At 47.3% G+C, this 27,468-nt stretch overlaps 1 protein-coding gene across 1 annotated transcript in view; it reads left to right on the forward strand.

The window, feature by feature from the left end:
- LOC103586874 (ephrin type-B receptor 1-like) overlaps positions 1-27,468 on the forward strand; it is a gene marked incomplete at its 3' end in the record, with an annotated part of 49,732 nt that overhangs the window by 14,706 nt on the left and 7,558 nt on the right. The window contains exons 3-4 of the mRNA XM_008568222.1: positions 10,300-10,981; positions 23,768-23,847. Coding sequence (XP_008566444.1) covers positions 10,300-10,981; positions 23,768-23,847 — 762 coding nt within the window. The remainder of the gene's footprint in view (positions 1-10,299; positions 10,982-23,767; positions 23,848-27,468) is intronic.

Consider the following 27,468-nt stretch of genomic DNA (forward strand, 5'->3'; position numbering starts at 1 on the left):
CTGCTGCCCTGAAGACTCACTGGCCACTGGTGATCTGTGAAGCTGTGTGCTGCCTGGCCCCGGTGGACTTCTTGTTCAGAGGGGCAGCCATTTCCCCTGATTGGGCAATGCCAGGAAGTTCCATTATGATCCCACAGGGCCTGGTGGCAGCAACTGTTTACAAAATAGCAGCTTTCCCAACAGCTGTGTATGTCCAAATCCAGATTGCTGAGTGGGACCAGAGCCTGTGAGTCATGTCCAGTTTTGTCTCCTTGTGGTCTGAGCTGGTGGCTGACAGTGGTCCAGGGATTGCCTGCTTGAGGGAAGGGAGCACATGCTGAGTCAGGCCTACAGGAAGTGGAAGGCTCCCGGAGGAAGGGAAGAGGCTGCTGTCTGTCCTCTGGGTCTGTAAAGAGAAGGAGTTGGGCCCTTTAGTCCCTGCATTCTGCTGACCAAAGGGTAGGATTATTTATCTAGGGGTGAGATGATTTCCACACCTTGATGACGCAGCTGGAGTTGGATCCTGAGGTTAACGTGGTAATAATGGTGATGATCATAACAGTAATGATGATAATTGGTACTTAGTGGATGGGAGTTATGTGCAGGCACAGCACTAGATGAGTTACATCTATGATCTTTCAGTCTTCATATCCTACAAGGTAAATCGTATTTTGCAGAAGAGGAAACTGGAGCTCAGAAAGTTACCTGTGGTCGCAGAGCTGTAACCGGCAGAGGTGGGGTCCACCTGCCCTCCGGTGGCCTCCGCAGCCTCATCTCCTTCCACTCTCCTCATGCTCTTTGCTCTTTGGCAGCTGCGTGGCCTCCTGGCTTTCTTGGCAACATGCTAGGCACACTTTTGCTCTGGAGAGTTTGTTCTTATTATTCCTGGTGGTGCCTGGAATGCTCCTCCCTCATGCACTCTCCAGGCTAGCTCCTGTGTGTCATTCAGAGCTCTGCTCAAAGGGACCTCTTCCCTGAGGACCCCACTTCCAGCTGCCACTATAGCTCCTCACCTGCTCCTTAGCAGTATTTAATGCTACCCGACTTTGTAGCATTCATTTGTTTGCTTGTTCATCCTCTGGTTCACACTGTAGAATATAAGGTCCATAGGGGCAGGGACTTTGTCTCTTATTTACTGCTGTATCATCAACACCTAGGGCACTGCTTGGGGATGTACTAGATGCTCAATCCTTTATTTAAAAAAATGAATTAAGTAAGCTGAGTTTGAAACAAATCGGCATAGCTGGGATCTTGTTAGGCTAACAGAAGCCAAAATGCCTATTGCAATTATTTTCATCGCCATCTTAAATAAAGGTGTCCAGCCATGCCCTGTAGAAGTGGTTTATTCCTGGAGGTTATTATAATGCAGATCATGGTAACCACTGGGCATTCTGGGACCTGTGGAAGGGGGGTTTGGGGGAGACACTGCAGCAGTCCAAGAGGCTTCTACTATTTTAAAAATCTTTCCAGAACCCAATGGTTGGAACTGTCTTCAGAGGCACAGAGTGGAATCAGCTTGAATCTCTTAACTTCATTTTACAGTGGCTCTTCATTTTTGACTAATACATATTATTTCTTAGCTTCCTCATTCATCGGATTTGGCTCTAAATGACCTTTGCCTTTTTCTGAGATTCAAATCCATCCTTGGGGGAATGTGTAAGAATTTCTGAAGGTTGTTCTAGAAGGCAGTGTAGATGCATTGGTGAGTAGAGCCCATGACAATGGTTTTGAAGGGGGAGACAGTTCATATAGATAAATGAGTTTTTATAGCACGCTTTAAACACTTGTACATATACACATGTACACACACAGACAGAATCAGCCAGACTGCAAATAGTCGATATATACTGTCCAAGTGTCAACAGGCACTCCAGGCCACAAGAAAGCAACAGACCTGTGAGCTCTGACTTCCAATAAGCAAGGCTAACAAACCTAGATCTTGGAGGTACCTAGAGGTGTCTTTCTCATACATCAAAGTCATGGTCTGAAAGCCTGAACAAGTACTTTCTAATGGGCGTCATTGTTTTCTTTATTATACTTATCTCAAGGACAGGTGGTCCATTTGCATCAATAATGATGTCCGTTCAAAGGCTGTTAATATTCTGTTGGTTGTACAAGGCTGATTTGTTTCTTCTTTTCCCAGGGACAGGTTAGTCTGGTGGCACCTGTAGTAAGTCCCCAGCAAAAGACCAGGGACTAAGGAAGCAGAGAAGTTAAGGAACAGCCCAGGGACTTGCTCACTGCTTCAATCTTTGATCAGTTTTTTAGGACTAGGCACTGGGAATATGGAGAGGTATCCAACACAGTTCCAGCCTCTAGGGGCAGGTGCATGAGAGAGATGGATTTATATTTCAGAAAACTCATGGGGACAAGGGAGTTAAGGAGAATGACTGAGAGAGTCATTTGGAGGGGACAGAGAAGTCCATGGGGCAAGGGGAGTGGAGGACTGGATGGAAGAGGTGTGAAGGAGATAGGAGACAGGATTGGTGTCCCCTACGATGGGGAGTAAAAATGAGGGAAATGGAGAGGGCAGAGTCCAGAGTGCTTCCTAGACATCTGGCATGGGGGACTGGGTGGTCAGGTGCCATCAGGACAAAGGTGGGACTGCATCAGGACTACAGAGAGCCAGGTGAATTCCAAGTATTTATCTGGAGGTGCCCAGCAGGCAGCAGGGCATACAAGTCTGGGGCCTCGGGAAGATGCTGAGTTGATGGTGTAGCCTATGGTGGTTGAAGCCTTTCCTGTGGATGAGATCCTTCAGGACAGAAAGTGAGTGGTAAACGGAGTGAGGTGGAGCCCCGAGAAACCTGTGGACTTCACCAGACATTACTGAGTAGCTGCTGTTGCATGATACCAGTGCTGTGAGGCTAAACGCATGGAATTATTTTCCTTATTGAAATGAACTAATAAATTAAGTCAAAACATAATCCCCTATTCTCAAGGAGCTCACAGCCTGGTAGCAAAAACCAAAGTCACACACACAAAACAATTAAAGAACAGTTCAAAACAGTGCATTATCAAATGCTAAATTGTGTGGAATAAACTCAATCATGCTTTAAGCATTCAGAAAAATGGTAGCTGAATATAAGCTGGGGAAGCTGCCATGGAGGGACTAAGGCCTGAGCCTACTTAGAAGAGGGAGCAGCCAAGAGAGCTCGGCCCTGCCACGGATCAGCCACCTGACTGTCCCCGGGCCTCAGTCTGCCCATTTGTCAACAAGAGGTCTTGGTCAACTCGATCTGCAGTGGCTTCCAGCCACGTTTGCTGTTCTCTGGCCCTGTGTCTTGGAGGGGTTCAGAGGAGGCTGGGGTGGAAGAAGTGCATTGGGGTCACTCAGAGCATCAGCACCAACATCAAAGGCTAGAAATGGGTGTGGTCTCTGTGTCCAGATGTAAGAGGGCGTGGCCCTGGTTTGAGCCTTTGACAGCTCTTGCTTGGCCTGTTGTCATTACTTTCCAACCAAACAGGGTCCAGGGCATTAGTCCCAGCATGAGGTAATGCCAGCCCTAGTGCTGGGGCCATAGAATGCAAAAGAGAGGCCACATAGGAGGAGTGTTGTTCTGGAAGGAATGGCGAATTGTGGTGATGAACTGGATGTGCTAGACATGGAGGGCACTTGTGGCCTGAGGACTACCTGACTTACCTCCAGGATGCAGAATCACATGGTCCCAGCATGGGATCCTGGGCTCAAGATCCTGACTCTGTCTTTGGACCACCCTTCTGATATCACTCATGCCCTCAGCCTCAGTGGTGAGGAGTCAACTTTGACTATCTGTCCCTTCTCCAGATGCCACCTCTGACGACTTAGGCATCGCTTGTTAATCCACAAACAAATTTGACTGAGCTAATATTTGGCACTTGGGATACAGGGATAAAGAGTTGAGAAGGCATTGTTGACACAGGGGATGGGTCGAGCGAGAGCATGAAGTTGTCGTGGGCGTGCTGTCGTGGATAATGGAGACTGCTCCAGCATTGTTGAGAAGCTGAGGAGTAGGGGAACAAATAGAAAGGGTTTTTAAAAGCTATATAGAGTTATTATTTACATGCCATAGATTTACTCATTTTAAGTGTACGATTCAATGATTTTCAGTAAATTTGCAAAGTTTGTAACCATCACCACAGTCTGTTTTTACAACATTTTTATCACCCCCAAGAAATATTCTTTATGCCCATTTGTAGACATTCCCCATTCCCCTCCTTGTCCCCAGGCAAATGCTAATATACCTTTCTGTCTGTAGATCTGGCTTTTCTGAACATTTCGTTGTACAGAATCCTACGATACGTGGTCTTCTGAGACACGCATCTTCCTTCACTTAGCGTTAACGCTTTAGAGGTTTGTCCAGGTTGCAGTATGCACTGCTACTTTGTAGTTTTTTATTTCCAGATTGTACTCCGTCATATGGGCATTTCCTATTGTGTTCATGCCTTGTTCGCCAGTCAATGGACGTTAACAGCATCTCTTAGGTGCCATGTTAAAGAGTCCAGCTGAGAGATCCCAGAAGGGGGGACCACAGTCAAATTGGCAAATATGAAGCTTACTCCACAAATAAAGATGTTCAAGAAATGTCCCAGACCTTATTTTCTTTTAGTTTAATTATTTCAGATTCTGAGCCCCAATGCCACTGGGTGTTGAGAATTTCAATCTCAATTAATGGTTCTTCTCTCCACCCTGACTACACAAAGCTCCCAGAGGTCCCACTCAAAGCAAATTCCGAGAAGGCTACTGTGCTGTCCAAAGGCCTATGATCCTCCAATGTCTGGCCACCTCCAGGTTATCTGAGCACGAGTAAAGCTCTAGAGGTGGTGGTGGCTGCAGTTAATAACTTTTCATGCACCGAATTTCATATATATGAAAGTATATTTGAGGGATTATCCTCAAAATGAAATTGCTGGATCAAAGGGTGTATGCACTTATAATTTTAATAAATAAAATCAAAATTCCCATAGAAGTTGTACCAGTTTGCCTTTCATCCAGCTGTGTATCAGGATTCTTATCTCCCACATGCTCTCCAACACAGTGTGTTAAATATTTGTTCTTTGACCCCCCAAAAGTATAATGTGACTAATTACCATTTTTGTTACTATAAGTCAGGTTCGGCATCTTTTCATATGTTTAAGAGGTATATGTGTTTTTTTCTTAGTGAACAGTTTATTAATACCCTTTGTCAATTTTTCTATTTTATTATTGATGTGTAGGTTCTCTTTATATACAGGTATTAAGGGAAATAAACACTTTATCTGTGGTAAGTTACAAATGCTTTTTTCCCCATCAAGTTTTTTTTCCCCCTTTTGACTTTGCTTTTGGCTATTTCTGTCATGCCCATTTTTAAAAAAAAATGGTATAAAGCTGAACTTATCAGTCTATTCATTTATGGCTTCTGAGTTTCATTTCACAATTAGTATACATAAATTGTCTCCATGGTTTATTTTAGTATTTTTGTGGTTTTATTTTTAATGTTTAAATCTTTGATTCACTGAGAATTTATCCTGGAGTAAGATATGAGGTATGGATGTAGTTATGTTTTCTCCAGATGGCTACCCATTTATTACAACAATTTTTTAAAAAAATAATTCACTCCCCCCCCCCCACTAATTTGAGTTTGGGGCAACCTTTTAAATGTTGAGAGAAATTACTGAATTGAATTCTAAAATATCTCACCGACTTACCCTCCCACTGCTAGGCTTGGGTTGTGCCCTTTACCCCACATTCTTACTAAGACTCGACAATTTATCTTTTTAATTTTTGGCCAATCTGATAAGCAAATCATGGTGCTTTGCTGTTGTTTTAGTGGGAGGAGATAATTATAGGAAGAAACACGGGAGGCAATATGTCAAATACATAGATGTGGAGGCCGAGAAGCAGCCACTGAAAGCACCTTTCAGACATGGGCTTAGGGTAAGCAGTGAGAGCACTGTGCAGGGATTGGGGCCAGCACAGGATCTGCGTGAAGAAATTTGTCCCTGAATAGGAAAGTGGGCACCCATGGGCTAGTATGTCCAAGACTGGTAAAACCCCCCCTTTCTTAAGGAAGGAGAAAGGGGTGAGGTAGGGAACTGACATTGCTAAGAATCTGGAAAGCTCAAAGCCTGGGTGGGGAGGCAGGACTGGTGAGTGAAAGTGTTCAGGGGACACATGGCCCCTTGGGTCTGGTCTGTTCCCCTGACACTTGGCTCAGCAAGGGCCTAGAGATTTCTCCCAAAATCTTTCTAGTCTTTACTAATCTGGTCCAGCCCACCATCACCTCTTGCCTGGGACCACTACTATGACCTCCAGTTCTCCTGCCCATACACTTGAGTGGCCCTACAACCCAGTCTCTATGTTGCATCAAAGATCTTTTAAAAACTCAGCTCTGGTCACCCACAATTTTTCTCACTAAAACTCATCAATGACTTCCAGTTAAAACTCAGCATAAAATTCAAAATTCTTGACCTGATTCATCCCTTCAGTCTTACTCCAGCTTTTTACGACTCTCCTATCACACAGGCTTCATTCCTCAACAGCACCAGGGTGTTTTTTCCCACCACAGGGCCTTTGCACTTGCTTTTCCTGGGCCCAGGTGCTCTGCCACTTCCTCTCTGCCCCCAGCAGACACACACTTCTCCTGGCTAACTTCCATCCATCTGTCCTCTCTCAGCTTGGAGAGTTTTCCTTGACACTCTTCTGTATATCAGGTGCATCCCCCCTCTTAGTACCCCATAATTTTCCTTCACAGCAGTTAGTGCAACTGTAATTATTTCGTTATTTAAATAACCATTTTCTAATTTCTGCTTCTCTTGCTGGATTATAAGCTTTGCTATATCCCCAAACATTGCTATATCTTCAGTGGCTAATGGAATGCCTGGCATAGAGCTGACATTCAGTAAATATTTTTTTAATTGATGAATGAACAGGTGTAACTATAATGCAGTGAGACTGATTCCAAGTATCAAAAACAAAGAGCAATGTTTGTCCCTCCCTGCTGGGAATGCCATTCCTTCCTCATCTCGATGAACCCAAATCTTCTCTTTCTTCGAGGCCCCCAATCTTAATTGCCGCTTGCTCTGGAAAGCATTTGTACCTCCTCTAGCCCATTCTGATCACTTATTTCACCAACCCCTGTAGCACCTGCTGACAGAAGAAAAACGAAAGAGAAAAAGAAATTAATGTGCCACTCCATGATATGGCCTTTCCCAAAACAACAGGGAGTCGTTTTCCTTTCTCTTAATTTCTTTCTGCTCTTTCCCTTTGAATATACAGCTGTATTCCCTCTAATTTGCTTTGATTGCTCCCTTAGGAGCTGTCATGGAATCAATTAGATCTGTAGAATTTTATGACTTGAGGTCACCCAGTATGATCCCTCATTTTACAGATGAGAAAACTGAGGCCCAGAGAGGTTAATGTTTGAAACAATTACCTCTGTTGGGTCCTACAATACCAATCAGTGTCATTTTCTAAGATAAATGTTCTCAATATCCCAGCTCCGTGAGAGTGGAAATCCTCATTCTGTTATTTAAAGACCGACTGGTGGTGACAGTCTCAGTGCTAAGGTGAGCCCTGCAGAGCTGCATTAATCTTGGTGGGGCCAAGGACTCTGGCTGTGACCAGACCCCCACCCTGAATGAGGCCACGTGTTCCACTTGTGCACCAGCAAAGGAGCCCCACGTTTGTGCTGAGCCCCAATCAAAATAATGGATTGTGAGACCTGCTGTGTTTAAGCAATTGCAGAACAGCAAAAGAAAACAGTCCTCCCCTCAAAAGTCAGGTAGGGTCAATTGGGAAAATGTTTCAGAACCGTCATGGAAAGGGAGGGAGGTCTGAAAATTTGGTCTGAAACACTGTCAGTGACTTCTTCTTCCTAATATATTTGCTTTCTGGCTCCAAAAAACCAGGTGAGCAGAACATAACTTTAACAAATGCATTTAAATAGAACATAATGCAGTCTTCCTGAAGGAAGAAAAAGGTTCCTCTACATCTAGAGAATCAATAAAAATTAAGCAAAGCCCTGATGAGGCTTGACAGTGTGGATTTATCCTCTCCTTGAGCCGGAGTTGAGACTTCTGTCCCATGGTGGCCCCATGGCAGGGCCTAGGAGGGGCAGGGGTGTCCACCTGCGGAGCATGGCACGCGCCACACAGGCTATGTCAGGACCGTGGTTGCAGAGTGTCAGCGATGCACTTAGGCCCCACAGGGCTCACCAGCTCCTGGGGGAGATGCCCCAGTGTTGGTGTGCATATGTCCTTACAGTGGGGACACAGTGACATGGGAGCACTGAACTCATGCCAGGATGGGTATCCAATCCAGCCCGGGGAGCATGAGGGAGGTTTTCTAGAACCGGAGTAACATAGGCAAAGAAGAGCAAGGTAGAAGGTGCAGCATGATAACTGGCTTGGAGGTGGGAAGCAGACGTGTGGGTTTGAGACCTTTAAAGTCCTTGGCACTGCAGAAGGTGAAGGGCAGCTGGGAGAGGTGCTGGTGGGCCAGGAACAGAAGCTGGGTGAGGATCAAGTGAGAGATGGGGTGCTGGGTGCTTTGCAGGGGTGAGCTGAGACTTTCCCTAGGGCAATGAATCAGGATAGCCATGTGCCCAAAACTGGTGCAAAGATCCTGGAAGGAGCTGACCAAGGACTTCAGGCTGGGGAGGGAACTGGAATTCTGGTAGTGCTGGAAGGGGCTGGGGGCCAGACAGGCCTTGGATAGACTGCAGTTCAGGTGCCTCAAGTCATAGGAGCGGCCGTGAGTGAGATCCCTTTACAGATTGGGTGTATAGGGCCAGCTCTCCATGTGCCCATTTCTTTCCCCTGCACACTAGGCCTGGTTTTCAGATGCCCTGGCACTAGTTTGAAGGATAGTCTTGCCTCTGTCCTCCTGACTCCACAGGGGCTTAACTGCTTTTAGAAGCAGCTACAGCATATTTCCCATGCACACATAATGGGCTTTTATCTCTGTTAGTGAAGAATTCTGGTTTACATATTTAAATTCCACCTTGTGAATAATAAGCAATTAGCACAGTATTTAAAGAAATGGGTATGATTTGGTTACCTTGATCACCACTGCTGAATACTCAAGGGTCTTAATTCATTTTCTTTGCTCACTTTAGGAAGTTTAATTTCTTTTCTTCCTTACTTCTTTTAGGCAAGCAGAATGTAACTTTAACTTTATTCCTGGGAATACCCTCCGTTCTAGAGATCAGGGTCCTGACAACTTGCAGATCTGGGCAGCTGCCTCCTCAGCTCCTTTGCTCTCCCAGCACAAAGAAGGAAGAAAGGCCCAGCAACTCTTCTTTGACCCCTGCTCCAGAATGCTCAGTGCCTTTACAGACCTCTCCCCACTTCCTCCCAGCCCTTATTACCTGTTGCTGAAATAATCTTCTAGAAGTTCTTAAGTGAATTTCTTCAGCTATTCAATGCACTTCTTTGTAGCTCCTCTCCTCTTCGTCTCATATAGTTATTGATCATGGGTGAATTACATGATGTCCTTTCATCTTTAAATTGGGTATAACAGTACCTAGTTCTCAAAGTTGTTGGGAAGATTGAAAGACATCACTTAATAAACGTGTTGTTCCTCCCTCTTCTTCCAGTCTATAGGGCTGCTAAAAATGAGAGCTGTCTCTTCTAATGTAAATTATGATCTTCTCTCCCTTATTAAGAAACTTTCCTTACTCCCTAAGCAACAACCTCCAGCATTTTCCTCTTTGCCTGAAATTTGCACACAATGGAGCTTAATTTGCTTTGTTAAAGGTCTCTTTTAGCACCCTCCACACTTACCAGCTTTACAGTTTAGCTCTTTCAAAGAGATTGATGTTGTAAAACAAAAGTTTATGAGAACCTAAGTTTGCTAGAAACTCTGAAAAGCTTTATATTCATGTGCTTTTCATAGATATAAGAGTATGACCACAATAAAAAAAAATTAGGATTAGAGATGGAGATTTTCAAGGCAGGGATTTCATGTAATTGGAACCCTAATCACAGAGTGGCTGTTGACAGTAGAGGCTGTGGCAGTGAGGAAGAAAGTCCCTGCCATCACACAAGGCTGAAAGCTGTAGGTGGTCCCCAAGGATGTAATAAACCATAGTCATAGCTTGAGAGTTATGGGTTAGACAAGGAAAGGCTTTCTACAATGAAGTCTGTTATATTTTAAGATGGGCTACAGAGAAATATGAGGTCTTCTTATAAGGAGATCTTTAAAATAAAGTTGTGGTTAGATGTATTTATTTCTCAAATCAAGCAGCTGGACTGGTGAGCTCTTAAGGCCCCTTTCAGCCCCAAGATTCTCCTCTGTTCTGCCTCTTTTTATCTTCTCACTCTCTATTTTGTGTTTTTGCATGTGTGTGCTTGCTACAGTGGGAAGAAGTCAGTGGCTACGATGAAAACCTGAACACCATCCGCACGTACCAGGTGTGCAATGTCTTTGAGCCCAACCAGAACAACTGGCTGCTCACCACCTTCATCAACCGGCGGGGGGCCCATCGCATCTACACAGAGATGCGCTTCACTGTGAGAGACTGCAGCAGCCTCCCCAATGTCCCAGGCTCCTGCAAGGAGACTTTCAACTTGTACTATTATGAGACTGACTCAGTCATTGCCACCAAGAAGTCAGCCTTCTGGTCTGAGGCCCCCTACCTCAAAGTAGACACCATTGCTGCAGATGAGAGCTTCTCCCAGGTGGACTTTGGGGGAAGGTTGATGAAAGTCAACACAGAAGTCAGAAGCTTTGGGCCTCTTACTCGGAATGGTTTTTACCTCGCTTTCCAGGATTATGGAGCCTGTATGTCTCTCCTTTCTGTCCGCGTCTTCTTCAAAAAGTGCCCCAGCATTGTGCAAAATTTTGCAGTGTTCCCAGAGACCATGACAGGGGCAGAGAGTACATCTCTGGTGATTGCTCGGGGCACATGCATCCCCAATGCAGAGGAAGTGGATGTGCCCATCAAACTCTACTGCAACGGGGATGGGGAATGGATGGTGCCCATCGGGCGCTGCACCTGCAAGCCTGGCTATGAGCCCGAGAACAGCATAGCCTGCAAGGGTAAGCCCTGGGGCCTCTTGGGGCCTCTGCTTCCTTCTCACCTGGGACCGGGCCAAAGTCTGCAAGGTTCCTACCTTTGGGTTGCACAGGAACAGATAGAGCCTAATGGTTTATTATAAAGCTCTGGAGAACCTCCACTCCCAATACTAGGCCTGATGATTTTCTAATTGTGCCCAAACAGATTCGTTCATAGTCATGCTGGGAGGAAGAGATGGGGAGAATTCCAAACATTGGAAAATAACTTAATAACCAGTTGGTTATATTTAGTTATGGAACACACACATTCTCTCTTTCTCTCTCTCTCTTTCACACACACACACACACACACTCACTCCTGCATCCTGCATCCAGCCCCAGGTTCTGGGCCATGGAGAATTTGAGTTGCCATGGACAATTCACTCAAGGGTAATTGAGAAGTGACTGAATTTGGAAAATATTTTAGTTCATTTCAGTCCAACTCCCACAGCACTCAACTTGGTGCTGAACCCATGTAGCTCATTAATTCAAAGCCCTCTGGCTTGGCTGTCTTGCTCCAGGGGCTCAATGCCAGGTCCTGGAATGAGATGAAGCTACTGGGATGGGAGTGGGCCAGTCTCATGTGCTGTACCTTTTGCTTCTGAATGACACACAGTGCTGCAAGCTTTGCAGTCTGGAGTGTCAGGCTACTGTGTGCTCACATTTGCTCTCCTCAGCCATGGAGACCCCATGACTAGCATGTGGCAATAAGTGTGCTGGGCTGGCTTCAGGCTCAGTCTGCTCTGGGAGTGAACAGAAGGATCCGGAGGCCCCACATCTTATCTTTTGCCTAAGTGCTTGAAACTGAACATAGGGGCGTCCAGGGTTGGGGGAGAGAAGACTGCTTTCCTTTATTAAATTTTGTTGGTGACCTTCAAAGATTCTGTTTCTTCTAAGAGGAAGGTTTCCCACAAGGACCTCAGAAATGACCGCCTTGGTTCTGACATATCAGTAGGGTTGCCCCCAGTCATTTGGAGTTTGGGGACTGTATTAGCAACCCCTCCCCTTCTCCATCATGAGCCTCCTGTGAGACTTCTTCTCTGTGGTCACCCCCACCCTGTTTGAGCACCAGAGCAGCCCGTGCCTGTTTACTCCCCCACTGGTTTTGCTCCTCAAACACCTGCAGGCGTGGTGGCCAGCACAAGATTGTTAATGCCCATCAGCTCTGCAATCCTTTGGACTCTGCTAATTGCCTGGGCCAGAGCACTCGCACAGCCTTTCTGAGGCCTGCTGAGAGCTGAGAGCTGTGCCTTTGTGTCTTTATTGGATTTCTTCGTTATGGTACCCGTGATGGATGGTGTGGAAACAGAGGAGAGAGAGTGGCAGATCCAGCGATGAATCAACATGGACAGTTTTAAAACCAGCCTTGCCTAGTCCCACAGCTCACTTCTTTGTCCCGTTGGTTGGGGGTGGGGTGGGGCGCCCTCTTTGGCACTAGTCAGGGTCTGAGTGGGGACCAAGGCACCAGGCCGAGTTCTTAAAGGCGCAGGTGCAGCAGCTGCCAGGCACGCTTGCAAAGCACAGTGCACGAGTGATTTCTCTGGGCTTCAAAGGGCTGCCACACTATACTTGCTGGCTTGGGCCTTCTCGTTTTTCTCATTATTTCCTGAGCAGAATGGCAGGAACCGGAGCAAGCATTGATTGGTTCTGATTTAATTGGGACTCTGGGAACAGGCTCTCATTTCTTTGGGCTAATTGGAACTTTTCTCTTTTGGGGGGTTCTGCTGTCCGTGCTGCTTGTCAGTCACTTCCTCTGGTTGTCCTGGGAGAGCCTGTGGGGACAAATATGTAAATCCAAGTTGTTTCTTTTCATTTTTCCTGCCAAGCCCTAACCCCCTCCTGGGTTTTGGTGGACTTTCCTAGTCTCAAGCTATTGTGAAACTGGCTTGACCTTACAAACTGCTTACTGTAAACCTATGGGAGGGTGGAGAAAGCAGCAAGCCCAGGGCACCATCACTTGGCCATTTTAGAGGTGTGGACAGCCATATTGTGGTGGCATTTCTGGGAGCGGAGAGTGGCAAGTAGGTGGCATCATGGGTCCAACAGTCCAGCAGCCTGGCTGAGCTCAGTGCCCTGCAAGGGCAGAGAAGCCCCCTCTTCCCCTGTCTCAAGGATTTTAAGCTGCATCTTCCAAATTCTTTGTCCTTGACTCTGCTGGTAACTGGGCCCTGAAGGCTGAGCCAGACCTCCCTGCCCAGGACTCACAGAGGGCTGCCCCTGGGAGATGAGGGGGCCCTTGGACATAGATGTTAATCTTGGCGGGACTCTGCACCCTTCAGTGGGGAGTGGGCAGTGCATGTGGAGGGATTTGTGACTGGTCCCCATGGTGTGTTTTCAAGGGAAGGCTCCCCGCCCACTTTGGGTGCTCATACTGCATTGCCAAGTGGGCACGGTGGCCCTTCACAGTAGTTCTAGGGTGGCCTACCTAGTACAACCAATCCTCAGGAGGCCAGGATTGGGGAGAATGGTGGATGCCAGAGAACTGCAGGTGAAAAGCAGTGAGCCTCCAACTGCTTTCTTCCAACTCTGAGAATTGATGTCCCCCAAGCCTGCTGGGTGAAGCCTGGACAGTTCTGTGATTCACACAGGTGTGTCAATCTGATACATTTTCTCTTCTGGATATTTGAGCCTAGGAGTTTGCGTGTGTTAAATCTGCAGGATGGCAGGAAGAATATCTCTTCTGCTGCTGGTTACATGCTATTTTTCTGGAAGGACAGACTTTCGTGAAGGGCAGAGAACCATATTCTCTTGCCTTTCACTTTGCTTGTGCTAAACCCTCTCCTGACAAAGTCATGGTGACCAGTCGCTTGGTTGTGCAGAAATACCTGGAGACCAATTAGGCAGCCCAGCCAGCAGAGAGTGGTCCTGGCTCTGAGCTGTTCTTGTTGCAAGAAGGAAGGGAGGGAAGAGAGAAGCGGGGGCAGGGGGAGCAGAGCGGAGGAGAGCGCAGGAGCTTGTGCATGCGGATGTGCCCCAATTTCAAGTTTTGTGCTTATAATATCGTGGATTAATGAGAAATCATAGCTTTGTCTTCCCTTCCTCCACTGCCACAGACACATACTTTTCCCTGCTGAGGTTGGTGGCTAAGTAGTTCTCTGTGCAGGTCCCATGTGGTCTATCTCTCCCTGCGCCCCGGAAGCCAAGAGTCAGAGCTCAGTGAGCTCTCTGTGCGCTGCGGACCCTGAAATACTGCATCAGCTGAGGAACATGGCAGGCGCAGGCTCCTTATCTGCCTGTGGTGCTGCTGGGTCCCATATGGATGCCCAGGAGGGGTACCAGGTGCTGCAACAACCTCTGAGCAGCCTGATCCTAGCTGGAGCCCTGTACTCATGGGGCTTAGATCTGTTCAGCCCCTGAGTGCTCCCTGGGGGTGTGGCTCTCCTTCCCAGGACACAGTCTCTGAAGCTTCCAGAAGGAGCTACCTCATTAGCCTGCCCCTTCAGCTACAGTTGGAACTCAGAAAATGACAGTGCTATGCGTAATCCTTCCTGCCATCCTCCCGTGCCTCTGCCCCTGCCCCAGGATGGTGGGGCTTACCACTGCAGAGGCACACACCAGATGAAAAAGAGAAGGATGTGTGCTTAGGTGGAAGAGACTAACCTAGAGGCAGGAGCTGGTTTTAGTCTGGCTTTGCTGTGAACTTGCTGGGAGGTTTTAGGTTAAATCCCTTTTTATTTACAGTACTATCCTCTCTGCCTACTTCTCAGAGTATGTGAAAAGTAGAATGATGCATATGGGAATATCTTGTAATCTGTGCAATGCTATATGTTGTTAAGTGTCATTGTCCTGAAGCTCTGAATCACCCTTATTATGGGAATATAATTCCTGAATGAAGGTGGAATGTAGTGTCCCCATCCAGAGACATAGGTCAGCAGGAGTCCTGAATGATCAGCCACCACCTTCCTGCTCCTGCCCAGGCCAGCTCTGTGACTGTCAAGCAGTGACCAGTGAAAACAGCACATGGGAGTGAGCCACCGTCCTTCAGCAGGTTAGCGGGCCAGTAACACATGTTGGAAAGGTGCGGCTCATGTGGCCTGCTTTGAGGCAGGCGGTCTTTGCAAGCTGGATGTCCAAGTGAAGAGAGAAGATGCTCAAGCCTGAGAGTATGACTGTCTTCTGACCAGCAATGCTTGATCCCAGGGTGGGCATGAGAATCCCCAGGAAAGATTTTATGAAGTGACATCCCCAGGTGCCTCCTTGTGAGACTGTTATGGGGTCTAGTGTGGGCCCCAGACATGTGGATTTTTAAAAAGCCAAGAACCCTGGGTGTCAGCTGCAGACTGGCACCATCTTTGTGGCTGGAGTCCAGAAGAAAGGGGCCCTGAAGGTAGTCACTGAAGGGATACTTGGGCTTGTGGGATTTTTAGACAGGGTGGACTGAGTGTCTGAGGGGATGAAGAGGGCAGCTGGGAGACAGGACTGCAGGAGCAAGCTATCAGCCAGACAGATGGAGCACGAGCCTGCAGGCCAGCAGGAGGAAGATGCCCATAGCATCCTTGCACCTTGAGGAGGGTCTGGGGCCCCGAGAAGGCCGGAGTATAGACATGTTGCCCCCGGTGATAGGAAGTCTGAGAAGGGTTCTAGGCAGGGGAGAGGGGGTAGAAAGCTGAAGGCAGACTGTCTGGGGCTTCCAGAAAAGATCAGCCTTCCCTGGAGCTGGACAGCCCCAGCTGGGTCCCTTGGTATGTCCTCAGAATGCCAGGGGTGCCGCCACTGGCCACAGGGGCAGGGTCAAACCTGCAGGCTGGGGCTGAGGATGCATGTCCCACTACTGGGAGTCCATGGGGCTCTTCCAGGGCTCTCGGGCCAGCTACGACCATTCTACCTCTGGACGTTGGCAGGGTCTTGACAATGCCTGCAGAACAGAGCAGTTCTCAATGTGTCTGTCTCTCCTGCTCCCCACCTGCCTGCAGAAGCCCTTGAGTCAGGGCTGGCAACCTCACCTTGGGCTGCTCACCTTGTCTTGGGCTGCCCCACGGGCTCTCCTCAGGCCAGACACTTCCCTGCTGTCACCCAAGAGGGCTCCTCTCCTTCCTGGCTGCTTCTTCACTTCCCCTCCCCAAGTGGGGACTTTTTTCCTTGGTAATTTTCCACCTACATGTAAATTCCTTCATGCCTGGAAACCCAAGGGACATTTTGAACCTTTCAACAGTTTCAGTGCCTTTGTCAACTTGAGCAGCTCAGATGAGCCACTTTATAAGCCTGGGGGAGATGAGAGAAAAATCTGCAGAATCCAAAGGTGGAGAAAAATGTACCTAATTTAGCTCCTCTTGCAGAATTCTAGGGCCTTTTTCCATCTCCCTTAGGGTTTCTGGCCCCAGCTGTAGGCACCGCCCTGCCTCCTCATCCTGAGGTGCTGAAAGTGAAGGTGGGAGCTCGAGGCAGTACACGTGTGTGTATGTATGTGTGCTGAGTGCACACACGTGTGTGCGTGTGTATGTGTGTCAGGCTGCTGTGATGGCAGCCACATTCAGGGGCACTGAGGAGCCCTTTCTGCTCTCCCTGGGCCATCAGCATTTGGCTGGTGAGCAGCAGGGAGGCCATGGCCCAGACAGCCTCCCCTCATGCCTCAGGGAGACCCGCTCTGCTCACAGCCAGGGGAGGCCAGGGTCATTAACACGGCAGCCCTGTAAGATGAGCTTCCTAATAGGATTTCCCAACAGGCTACTTCATTTAGAAGCCTCTCGGGCCTCCTCGGCTCCCCGCAGTGGCCCTGCCCAGCACCCTCCAGAGAGGAATCAGATGTCATTGGCTGGATGTAATGGGCTGTGACACCGGCATGAACAACAGCAAATGGAGCTGGAAGGATGCCCCTCTGCAGCTGGACTCGGTGAGCCGGCTCTGGAGCGGCAGAGGAGGGCAAAGGGCAGCTCTGGGTCCCACAGCCCCTCCTGCTCTGCACTGCTCCTTCTGCCTTTGAAGGACAGGGGTGGAAGCACCTAGATCCCACTGCTGTTGACCGGTCATGACTCTGCCAGGTCAGTGCTAAAGCTGCTGAGAATGATTTGGCAAAGTTCCATGCACGAGAGCTGCCCGAGGTCAAAGTCCACATTTGCCTTGAACTTGATCATCCATGACTTAATAAGTAAGTATTATCAAAGATAATGACGAGGGTGCCATATGTTTATTATGGAGGCGACGTGGGGGTAGTGGAGACATTGCTGGGTCAGGAGTGCAGTGGGGCCCACTGCCACCGTTAATTTCACCACTGTCTGCCCGTGAAGACCTATGGGGTCTGAAACTGCCTGGGTGAGTGGTGAGGGACCACTGAGAGACCACCTGTGCCGACCAGCTCATTCCTCCATGGGGGCGGGAGGCCAGGGAGCACTTCTGGGCATCAGTCTAAAGAGCCATGCTAGTTCATGTCAGAGCCAGGATTAGAACTCAGGTCTGGGGAGGTCACCTTCTGCCCCTGCTTTTAAGAGTAGATTTTGTTGAAATTAACCATCCTTAAAAGCACAACATGTGCTTTCAGGAATTTCAACTTCTCTCAGCTGTTCTTGTACAAATATTCTCTCTTGTGTCTCTGCTGTCCTTTGTTTTCTCTTGAGGTCCAGTGGCTCCTTGGCACCGTGCTCTGTGGTTACACATATGTGCGCTGTACATCAACACAGGACTCATGTTTACTGTCGCCATTTTCTTTTTAACCTCTCAGAACAGCACCATCTCTCCAGAGAGCTCTGACGGTTAACCTGCTTGTGAGCCATGCAGATAGTGCACAGTGTCTCAGAGGGTGACCCTAAGCTCCCCTGGGAGGATGGGTCTGAGGCTTTGTGCTTACAGGAAAGGGAAGGTGGTGGGGTTATGGGCCAGAGGCCTGGTGGAGGCACTCTCATCTGTATCAGGGACTCCTGCAACAGCACTCATGGGCTGAATTCCAGCTCAGTCAGGGCTGTAGTCAGACTTACCCTTTGCTTTCTGTCCCCATCTCTCCGTGGAGCTGGACAGTCCCTTTCCGCAGAACTTGAGCACAAACCTCTGCACAAACTTCCTCCTATGGAGGGGGTATCACCACTTTTCAACGTGAAGAATGGAGAGGAAAAATCGCACTGAATTCTGGCCTGCTGTAGTGGGGTCTGTCGGTTCTGGGTTCTAGGGAGCTCTGGTAGTCTCAGAGCTGCTTTCAGTGCTTCTGGCTATTGACGAGCTGTGTTAACAGTGTTCTAATGCTCCTGGGTCTCAGGTCTCCCCTAATGCAGGGGGTGGCGAAGAGAACTAAAAAGTCATTCCAGGACTGTTGCAAATGGAGGAGGAATGCATCTCAAACACTGGCAAAACACCCAGAAACAAGCCTCGTAGTTTGCCAACAGGGCTTTGACAGAGACACTGAGAGAGGGGCAACCTGGCCTTTCCCTAGGGGAGAGGTCTCTGCCTTTAGGTGTCCTATCTCCACTCTTCTTGTGGACTGAGCTAAGAGCTTGAGTACCAGTTACCTGATAAGGCAGTTGAGCCCCCGCTTCTGTTTCAAAGGATAGTTAATGGTGCAAGCCCTGGGAAGATGTGGTTTGGTGCAGGAGAGTATGTCTGGGTCTGTTTCGGGTCCCAGAGCCATCCCTGATGACAGAGAGCACTTTGCCTTCCTGTGCGCCCACCCAGCCTGCGGCTGCACAGACTCATCCTCCCATGCGTGCATGGCCAGGGAGGGTAGGAGGAAACCAGCTCAGCACAGCAGGCCCTAGAGAGGTTGGTGGGGAGAAGGAGACACTGTAGAGAACCTCAGGAAGCCTCTTGGAATCACAGGAGAGCAGTTCAGGGCCATGGGGAGCCAAGGCCAGCCCTGACAAGGCTTTTCATTGAGTGTAGAATTGAGCTCATCAGAAAGGGTGGAAAGAAAATAGGTCTTTTGGTTTCTGGCTTGTCTCTGGCCTTCCTATCCCTCATTCGAGTTAGATTCCACTCTTGGGGCCATATGGATGGTGATTCCCATGCTCATTCTTTCTCTGGGTCCTTGTTAGGCATCTACTGGTGCTGGCTTTTTTATACTCACAGTATCAGATTCAGCAGTTTTATTTCTAAGAATTAGCTGCATTCTTAGCTCTTAGAAAATGCTTGCAATGTCCAGAGGATGTTGGGGCCACAAATGGCTCTGTTGTCCTGGAGAACTCAAGGGTGCATGGTCCCCCTAGCTAGCTAAGGCTTTTAAGGACAGCGAGTCCAGCCCACCACATGACACTCAATTTGCTTCCTGCAGTGGTCCCCAGCCTGTTCTTTTGTTGTTGTTGTTGTTGTTTTGTTTTTTTGTTTTTTGTTTTCTGACCGGTAAGGGGATCGCAACCCTTGGCACGGTGTTGCCTGCACCACCCTCAGCCAGTGAGTGCACCGGCCATCCCTATATAGGATCCGAACCTGCGGCCTTGGTGCTACCAGTGCCGCACTGTCCCGAGTGAGCCACGGGGCCGGCCCTCCCAGCCTGTTTTTAGACACCTCCAGTGATGGAACACGCATACTTCCCAAGGCAGCCTGGCTCATCTCTGAGCCTTTCTTCTTTGGGGTGGAACGTTAATGCAAATCTCCACTCCTTCAATTTCTTTTTTTGTTTGTTATTAAAAAATGTTTTAAACAGGTAATGGATGTGAAAAGTACGTTTTCCTCCAATCTGCTCCTCACCAGGGTCTCTCACCATTACAGTTTCTAATATTCACTTGCAGAGAGGGTCTATGCATTTGTGCACTAAGAGTATCAACCTATCCTTTTCCTGCCCGCCGAGGGGCATGCTACAGAGGGTTTTGCACCTAGTTTCCCCACCCCCTTCCTCTCTTAACAGTGAAGGTTAACAGTAGTTTGGTTGTGTTACATAGAGATCTGTCTCATTCTTTCCAATGGTTATTATTACTTCATTGTGTGAATATACAGTACTTCCTTTAATTGGTCCTTCATTTATACACGTTTAGGCTGTTTCCTGTCTTTTGCTATTTCAGACAGTGTTGCAACCAATATCCCTGTGCATTCATCTTTACTTTCATGTGTGAATATATCTGTGAGACAAATTCATTAATCCATTTATTTAATGAAAATATTGAGGCCTTTTTATACTCTAAGCACTTTTCTAAGAGCTAAGAATGAAGCAAATTCTCAGAAGTAAAATTGCTGAATCAGAGTATATAAATTTTTAATCTCGATAGAAAGTCCCAAATTGTCCTCCCAAAAAAGGCACTTTGTAGCAATTTTTGCTCCCACCAACGGTGTATGAGAGTTCCTGTTCCCCACACCTTTGCCAAGACAATAAAATATCAACCATTTTTATCTTTGCAGATCTGGTAGGTGAAAAATGGCATCCAACTGCAGTTTCCACCTGCACATGTCTTGCGGTGAGGGGCGCTGAGCACTGTGAAGTTCCATAAATTGCCCTGTGCAGGGGCTGAGACTTGAGCTCTCCTGGTGTGGTCTGCCCTCCACTCTCTGTCTCATTCCCTGCTGCCCTGTGTCACCCCACGTGAGCTCTTTGCCCACCCCTAGCATCAGTACACTTTGACAGGCACCTCGCACCTGCTTTTGGCATTTCCCTGACTGTGGTGGGAGAAATGTCTGCAGATGGGACAAGACGACCACAGGGGTCTGATGCTGGAAGACCACGCCACTCTTGGGGTCCAGACTCAGGAAAGCCAAGAGCCCTGGCTTGGTGGGAAACACACCTCGCTTTTCCCACCCTTCTCCTCTTGCCCCTGGTCTGCCCTGGGACTCCTGCCCTGCCCCATGCATTTTTCAGCCTCACCCCTCTCCTTCCCTTTAACTCTCCCAGCTTACCTCTGGGGCCTCTGACCTCAGCTCACCTGGCAACATTCCCTCAGCCACCCTTTCCTAAATCACCAGCCCTCAGCCTTGCCTCCACCATCCTCCTGTTCATTTCTTCAGCACCAAGCCCCCCTCACCACTGCCTCCTCTTCACCAGCAGCCAAAATCAGTCTCGCCCTGTCCCTGGCCAGGTGCCCACCCCCGGAGCTAGCATGCACACCTTCCTGTCCTGCTGGAGCCCCAGGCCCTGCTTCTGCCAGTTTGTGTTGCCTCAACCTGGGCTGCTGCTCCCTGCTGCGCCAGGGCCATCTCTTTATGGGTTTTGTCCTTCAGCTCTGTGGCAGCTCTTTCTCTCTGGGGCCATGGGCTCCCTACCTCTCCTACTTGCTCTGTCTCCCCCTCCCCACACTACCTTCCCACCTCTTTCCTCCCTCCCCACCTTCTCCCCTTCTTCCCTTCCACTCTTCCTCCCTTCCTCAGTACTCCTTTAAGGTAAAAGTATTCAGGTTAAAAAGTGAGTCAATTTAAAGAAAAATAATAAATTAACATAATGAATTAAAAATCTGGTATTTAGATATGGCAATAGGCAATAAAGATAATATATAATTGCATGATGTTTGAAAAGAATCTGACTTGCCCTGTTAACCTGGGCTGAGAAAGCAGCTTCTACACCCTTGAGTATAGTCCCACATTTCGTTGTCAGTTCCTGGTGATGGTTATAACTTGGGTAGGGAGCAAACTTTTCTCTATTGGTTTCTGTCTGTGTCGAAATGCTCACATGGCATGGCTGTCATTTACAGAGCACTCACTATGTGCCAGATGCTTTGCCAAATCCCTTTCTGCATTGTCTCTTCAGTCGTTACCATAGTCCTATGAGGTGCATACAATTGCCATCTTAATTTTTCAGTTGCAGATACTGAGGCACACAGAAGCTAAGTAACTTTCTCAAGGTCACACAACACAGGACTCTGAGGCCTGGCTGGTAACCACCATTCTCTGTTCCTCCCAAGCAGGGGAAGAGCCAGGATTCACCTAGGGGCAGATTTATGATTTGTGATGGCAGCTGGCTTTAGTGTCCCATTTGAGCAAAGACATAAGCCTTCACTAAGGTGCCCAAAGAAAAGCTATCAGAGTTTGATCTTCATTTGGGGGCTTCATGGATAATGTTTGTGGAGTGACCATATTCACTGGTGAGAGACAGTTGAAGGCAACTACACCATCACGTCCAGTGCACAATCTTATTCCTCTCCCTGAGCTCCTCATAGGCAGCAGCCAGTCCTGATGTGTCTCTGCATCCCTACTGTCTACTCTGTGCCATCTGTTAATGAAAACAAAACACGAGGATGTGAGCTGAGGAGGAAGAAAGGCTTTGCATTAGGATATATAAGGAAACACCCCAGCAGCACTGAAGACAGGGAGGAGCTTGGAAGAAACCAGGCAGGAACTGGGAACGAGGCATGCACGGGTGGAGGTGAGGATGGCAGAACCAGATGGAGGCAATAACCAGCGATGGCAGAGGCCTTGTCTGTCTGTTTTCCAATAGAGTGACACTTTGTGCGCAAACATACAGAACCAAAACAGAACGATCCCAAGCCCATACGTTATGAAACTCTTTCACTAAAATTTGGTGATAATGTCTCAGTTTGACAGAGGACATAAGGTCAGTGCAACGTGTGTATTTCAAGTGGAAAATGACAATCTGCTCTTTGCACAAGATGGATAGAGCTTTTCGTTGAAATTTTATGGAATATGCAAGAACTCTGCCAAATCATGAACTTGGCAAAAATTTGCCTGTTCTGGGAATTAGGCGATTTCAGGGCTTCCATTTGGTTTCTGGGTCTGTTACACACATGCCCATGTTGATCTGAATGTGGAGGCCCTTGTGACTTGGGGCTTTTCTTTCTCACTGCCTGTGTTTGTCTTTTCTCTCTGCATCTTTGGCCAAATTTGTCCCCCCTGTTTTCTTTTCTTGTCCTCCATTTTTTCTATTCTATTGTCTTCTCTCTGGACTTGATTCCAAAAGAGAGAAAACAGAAAGATATTTCACTGGTAGAATTTTAATGAATGGATGCCTGTTTCCATTCATTGTTTTTATTTTTTCTCTAGGAAACCATCTAGATGCAAATTGCAATAAAAAATGAATTCTTTCATATAATAAAATACAGGAAATCAATGTTTATTATTGAAATCAATTGCAAATGTTGTGAGACTATTTTGTCATCAAAATTATTAGTATGTAATCACACATTTTGAAAATAAGATCAATAATTTAAAAAAACAATAGTTTTTTTCTTTTCAGGTGTCTTTGTAGAATGCCCTACTTCTCTATTCCCATTTCTTTATTTTTTTGAAAGCATTTTTAGCTTCCTTCAGCTTCTTCCACCCCATTCTTGATTACTCTTGGCTTATGGGAATTCTTTCAAGCTCCATTTTCTTCTAACGTCTTTAAAATCTTTTCTTCCAGTTACTAGTTAAGAACCAGTAGCCTGAGCTGTTCATCAATGAATTTAACACACTCAGTCAGGGTGACCGATTCAGCCTTGCAGGTTGACGGTGCCCCTCCCCGCTTGTGGGGACCACCTACCCTGCCCACTTGCCTAAGAATTCCCTCTAATGAAAGCAGTTATGTGGGAGAATGTTTTATCTTTGGGGACTGGTCTTTTCACTCCCCTTCTCTCTGACCCCCAACCAGATGCAGGGACTGCTCCTTCTTGCCCACCTGCAGAGCCTAAACCTGAGTTAACAGGGGGCAAGAGGTGCAATGTTCCCCACCCTGATCCGCACCCTGGGGGCTGTGGATTTGCTACCCAGAGAGCTGATAGCCTCAGTGCACAAGCCGGGGACTCTGAGTTGGACCTCCATACACCTACTGCTTCCTGACCCTTGAAGAGGAGGTGGAGGTGCTGGCCCCTGGGTGTCCCCGCCCCCAGATGTCCCACAGGTTGGGAGACTTGGCTTGCAGATTCCTTCCGTGCCCTGGTTTCCCCATGGCCAGTCCTCTTCTGGCCTTTTCCCCTCAGTCTCCTTCTCTGCCTGTAGCTGCGCACTGGCCCTTCCTCTGGGCCACAAAGGGCTCTGTAGACAGCCGTTGTGTGCTGTTTGCCAACACGGGCGCCTGGGTATGCAGAGGGGCGAGGGAGAGGCCATCTGCTCTCTCCTTTCACACAGACCTTTGCTTTCTCCCTTTCACTCTCCCCCTTGCTCTCTGTCTTTGAATACACAGACAAAAAAAATGCACTTGCTAATTAGAGCAAAGAATGAGTGTGAGCTGGAAGAGGGGCTCAGCAGAGAGACCAGCCCCCGTGCAAACCGGCCGCCTTTTAAGAGCCAGGGAGGAAGGCGACAAGGAGGGGCCCCTGAAGGGGCTTGGGAAGGATATTTTGACAAAACAAGCAACAAAGCTTCTTCTTCAGAATGGCAAAGCGGGGCTTCGTCTTCACCTCCCATCATGAAAGGGGAAGATACAAACGACAGAGAGCTGCTTGTGACCTCCCACTGCCACCTCCACCCACGCGGCTCCTCTTGTCTTCTCTCCCTCCGTAGCCCTGTAAACAATGGTTTCCATTCTGCGGACTCTTAAGTGTATCCTTCTATTGATAATTTTTGTGCTGGCTGGCAGAGAGCAGGCGATCAGTGGCTTCTCCTCCCAGGCGGGGCTGGCTTCTCCTTGCAGACAGCTCACTCATGCAGGAGCAGCTGAGTCACCAGAAATCCCGGCTTGGAAAGTGGCCTCCGACAAATCAAGACTTTCTTTCAGGGCTTTTCCCCCACACTTTGTTCTATTCTTGGTTCACCAGGGGTGGGCAATTTCTTTTCCCACCTGCACCCCATGTCATCAGATTCACGAAGAGCTGGCTGGTGTGTGGCTGGGAGACAGCAGCCAGTGTTAGGACAGGGCTCTGCTCTGATCCTGAGCTCTTCAAACCCACTTCATGCTCACAGAAGGTTCTGGACACCACAGCAACTGGGGCTGGGGGTGCCTGCATGGCATTTCTGGCTGGGTTAGAACAGAGCTGCCCCATGCTTCGCTCAGCCAGACTCACTCTGAAAGCCCACAGGTGCCCAGGAGCAGCTCTGGAGAGCCATCAGGAGGAGGGAGGGACACCCGATGACTTGGCCTCTGAGGTGCAGCTTCTCCAGGCATGAGGTGAATGGACCGATGGCTCAGATACGGAGAGATTTGAAGTAAGGGCCCTGTGCCTCGAAAAAATGAGGTAATTTTCTGATTTCTTGTGAGAGTAAATAGGTGAAAATGAGAGCGGTGAAAGCCTCACCGTGATACACATCAGTACTGCTTAGTCACGAGGGAGAAAGGAGGAAGAAACAGAACTTGGAAAGGAAGGATTATAATTAGTGCATTCTCTGCCATTGGTGGCTGTTTAAGGCAGTGGCTACATATGAGAAGAGAGAGTGACCCACTGGAATCTGCTGAGAAAATCCTCTGATTCTGAGATGAGGTCTCAAAACGAACTTTTCCGGTCAGGTGGCCACACTCAGTGGGCCTGTCTCTAACACACAGGTGCGCCTCCTTGGACCCTCAGTGCAGTCCAGCTTAGCCCTGCCCAAGGACCTCTCTAGAAAACAAGGGAATGAATCCATATACCGTGTGACTAGTCAGGGAAAAAGCCGTTGAGAATACAGCCGTCGATGTGTAGTTAAGAGCTGGTGGTAGAAGGCTTGGGTTGGTCAACCCTGGCTCCACGTTTACTAGTAGAGTGACTTCTCTGGGCCCATTTTGCTCTGTGTTATATGAAGCTACAGTGACATTGAGCTCATGTTGCTGCTAAGACTTTATGAGAATCTGCCTGGGTATAGCTTAGCAAAGATCTTGGCACATTGCAAGGGTTAAGAAATAGAAGTTGATATTGTCAACATTTTCATTATCAAACAAGCCAGGAGTTAATTTTCTTTCAATATTTGGTGCTGGTTCTGTTGAAACATATGGGAATTGTGCAAAGAATGTGGTAAATTTACAGAGGTCCAGTAAGTTTTAAGAAGGCTTAGATAACATGATCCGGGTCATGGGAACATAAAATATTTTAAGGTAGAGTCTTTGAAGATAGTTGAAACTTCCCTTTTAGTCATTAATGGATACGGGTTTGTCCAGTTTGTCACTGCATGATTGAATTCTTTTTTAATTAATTTTTTTCTTTTTGTGGCTTTAAATTTTATTTTTTTTTATCATACAGAAAATTTGACTTCTCTTGGTGAACAGCTGCATGAATTTTAACATACATAAATTTGTGTAACCATCATCACAATCAGTATAGAGAAGAGTTCTCTTCTGCTATTTCTTTGTACTCACCCCCTCTTTCCACCTCCACCCCCTGGTAACCAATAATCTGTTTATTATTGCTACTGTATTGTATTTTTAAATGACATGATACAGTATATCAGCCTTTTGAGACTGGCTTCTTTCACTCAATGATTTTAATGCCTGTGAAATTCATCTAAGTTGTTACATGTTTCAATAGTTTGTTCCTTTTTTTTTTTTTTGCTGAGTAGTATTCCATGTATGGATGTACCATCGTTTGTTTATTCATTCACTTGTTGAAAAACATTTGGATTGTTCCAGTTTGGGGTTATTATAAATAGAGTTGCTATAAACTTTCATGTATGTGTTTTTGTGTGGAGTATACAGTTTCATTTCTCTAGGGCAAATACCTAGGAAAGGGCTTACTGGGTTATATGGAAATTGTATGTTTAAATGCCACACCGACTTTCTGAGTGGCTGTACCATTTTGCATTACGTCAGCAATTATGAGAGTTTCAGTTTATCTGCATCCTTCTCAGCATGTGGTATTTATTTTAGCCATTTTACTAGGTGCATGATGGTATCTCATGATGATTTTAATTTGCATTTCCCTAGTGAATAATAATGTTGAATATCTTTTATGTGCTTATTTGCCGTCTGTTTATCCTCCTTGGTGAAATGCACGTTTAAAATTTTTGCCCAAGTTTTAATTAGGTGGTTTGTTTTCTAACTGTTCAGTTTTGAGAATTCTTTATATACTTTGGATACAAGTCCTTTTGTTGAATATATGGTTTGCAAATATTTTCTTCCAGTCTGTAACTTATCTCTTTATTCTCTTAACAATGTCTTTCACAAAGCAAACATTTTTAATTTTAATGAAGTCCAAATAACCCATTTTTTCCCCAGTTTATCCAATCAATCATTTTTTCACTTGATCTAGGTCATGTCCAATTTCTTCGCCTAACCTTAGCACAAAGGTTTTCTCCTCTGCTGTTTTCTAACAGTTTTATAGTTTTATGTTTTCTGTGTAGGTCTATGATCCATTTTGAGATAACTTTTGTTTAAGGTATGAGGTTCAGGTTGGAGTTAGCTTTATTATCGTTTTGCCTATGATGTCCAGTTGTTCCAACAGCAGAGAGATATGTGGGTGGCTCCTTCATACTCTCCAAGCCTTTACTTGACCCTTTTAGTGACCCCTACCCTGACCACCCTCCTCCCAGTGTGGACCACCCTCAGCAGTCCCCCATGTCCCTTGCACTGCTTGTTTTTCTCCATATCACTTTCCGTCTCTATCACAGTGTGCACTTTACAGATTTATGATGTGTATTATCTGTCTGTCCTCTCTAGAATGGAGGCTACATGAGGGCAGGGATATCCGAGTGTGTGTGTGTGTGTGTGTGTGTGTGTGGAGGGAGGGCGTGCTTGTTAGGTGATGGATCCTGAGTGGTTAGTAAGTATTTGAAGAAGGAAGAAGCTGGGTCCCCTA

The sequence above is a fragment of the Galeopterus variegatus genome, unplaced genomic scaffold, assembly GCF_000696425.1.
Source record: "Galeopterus variegatus unplaced genomic scaffold, G_variegatus-3.0.2 Scaffold388, whole genome shotgun sequence".
In the NCBI taxonomy this organism is placed as follows: domain Eukaryota; kingdom Metazoa; phylum Chordata; class Mammalia; order Dermoptera; family Cynocephalidae; genus Galeopterus; species Galeopterus variegatus.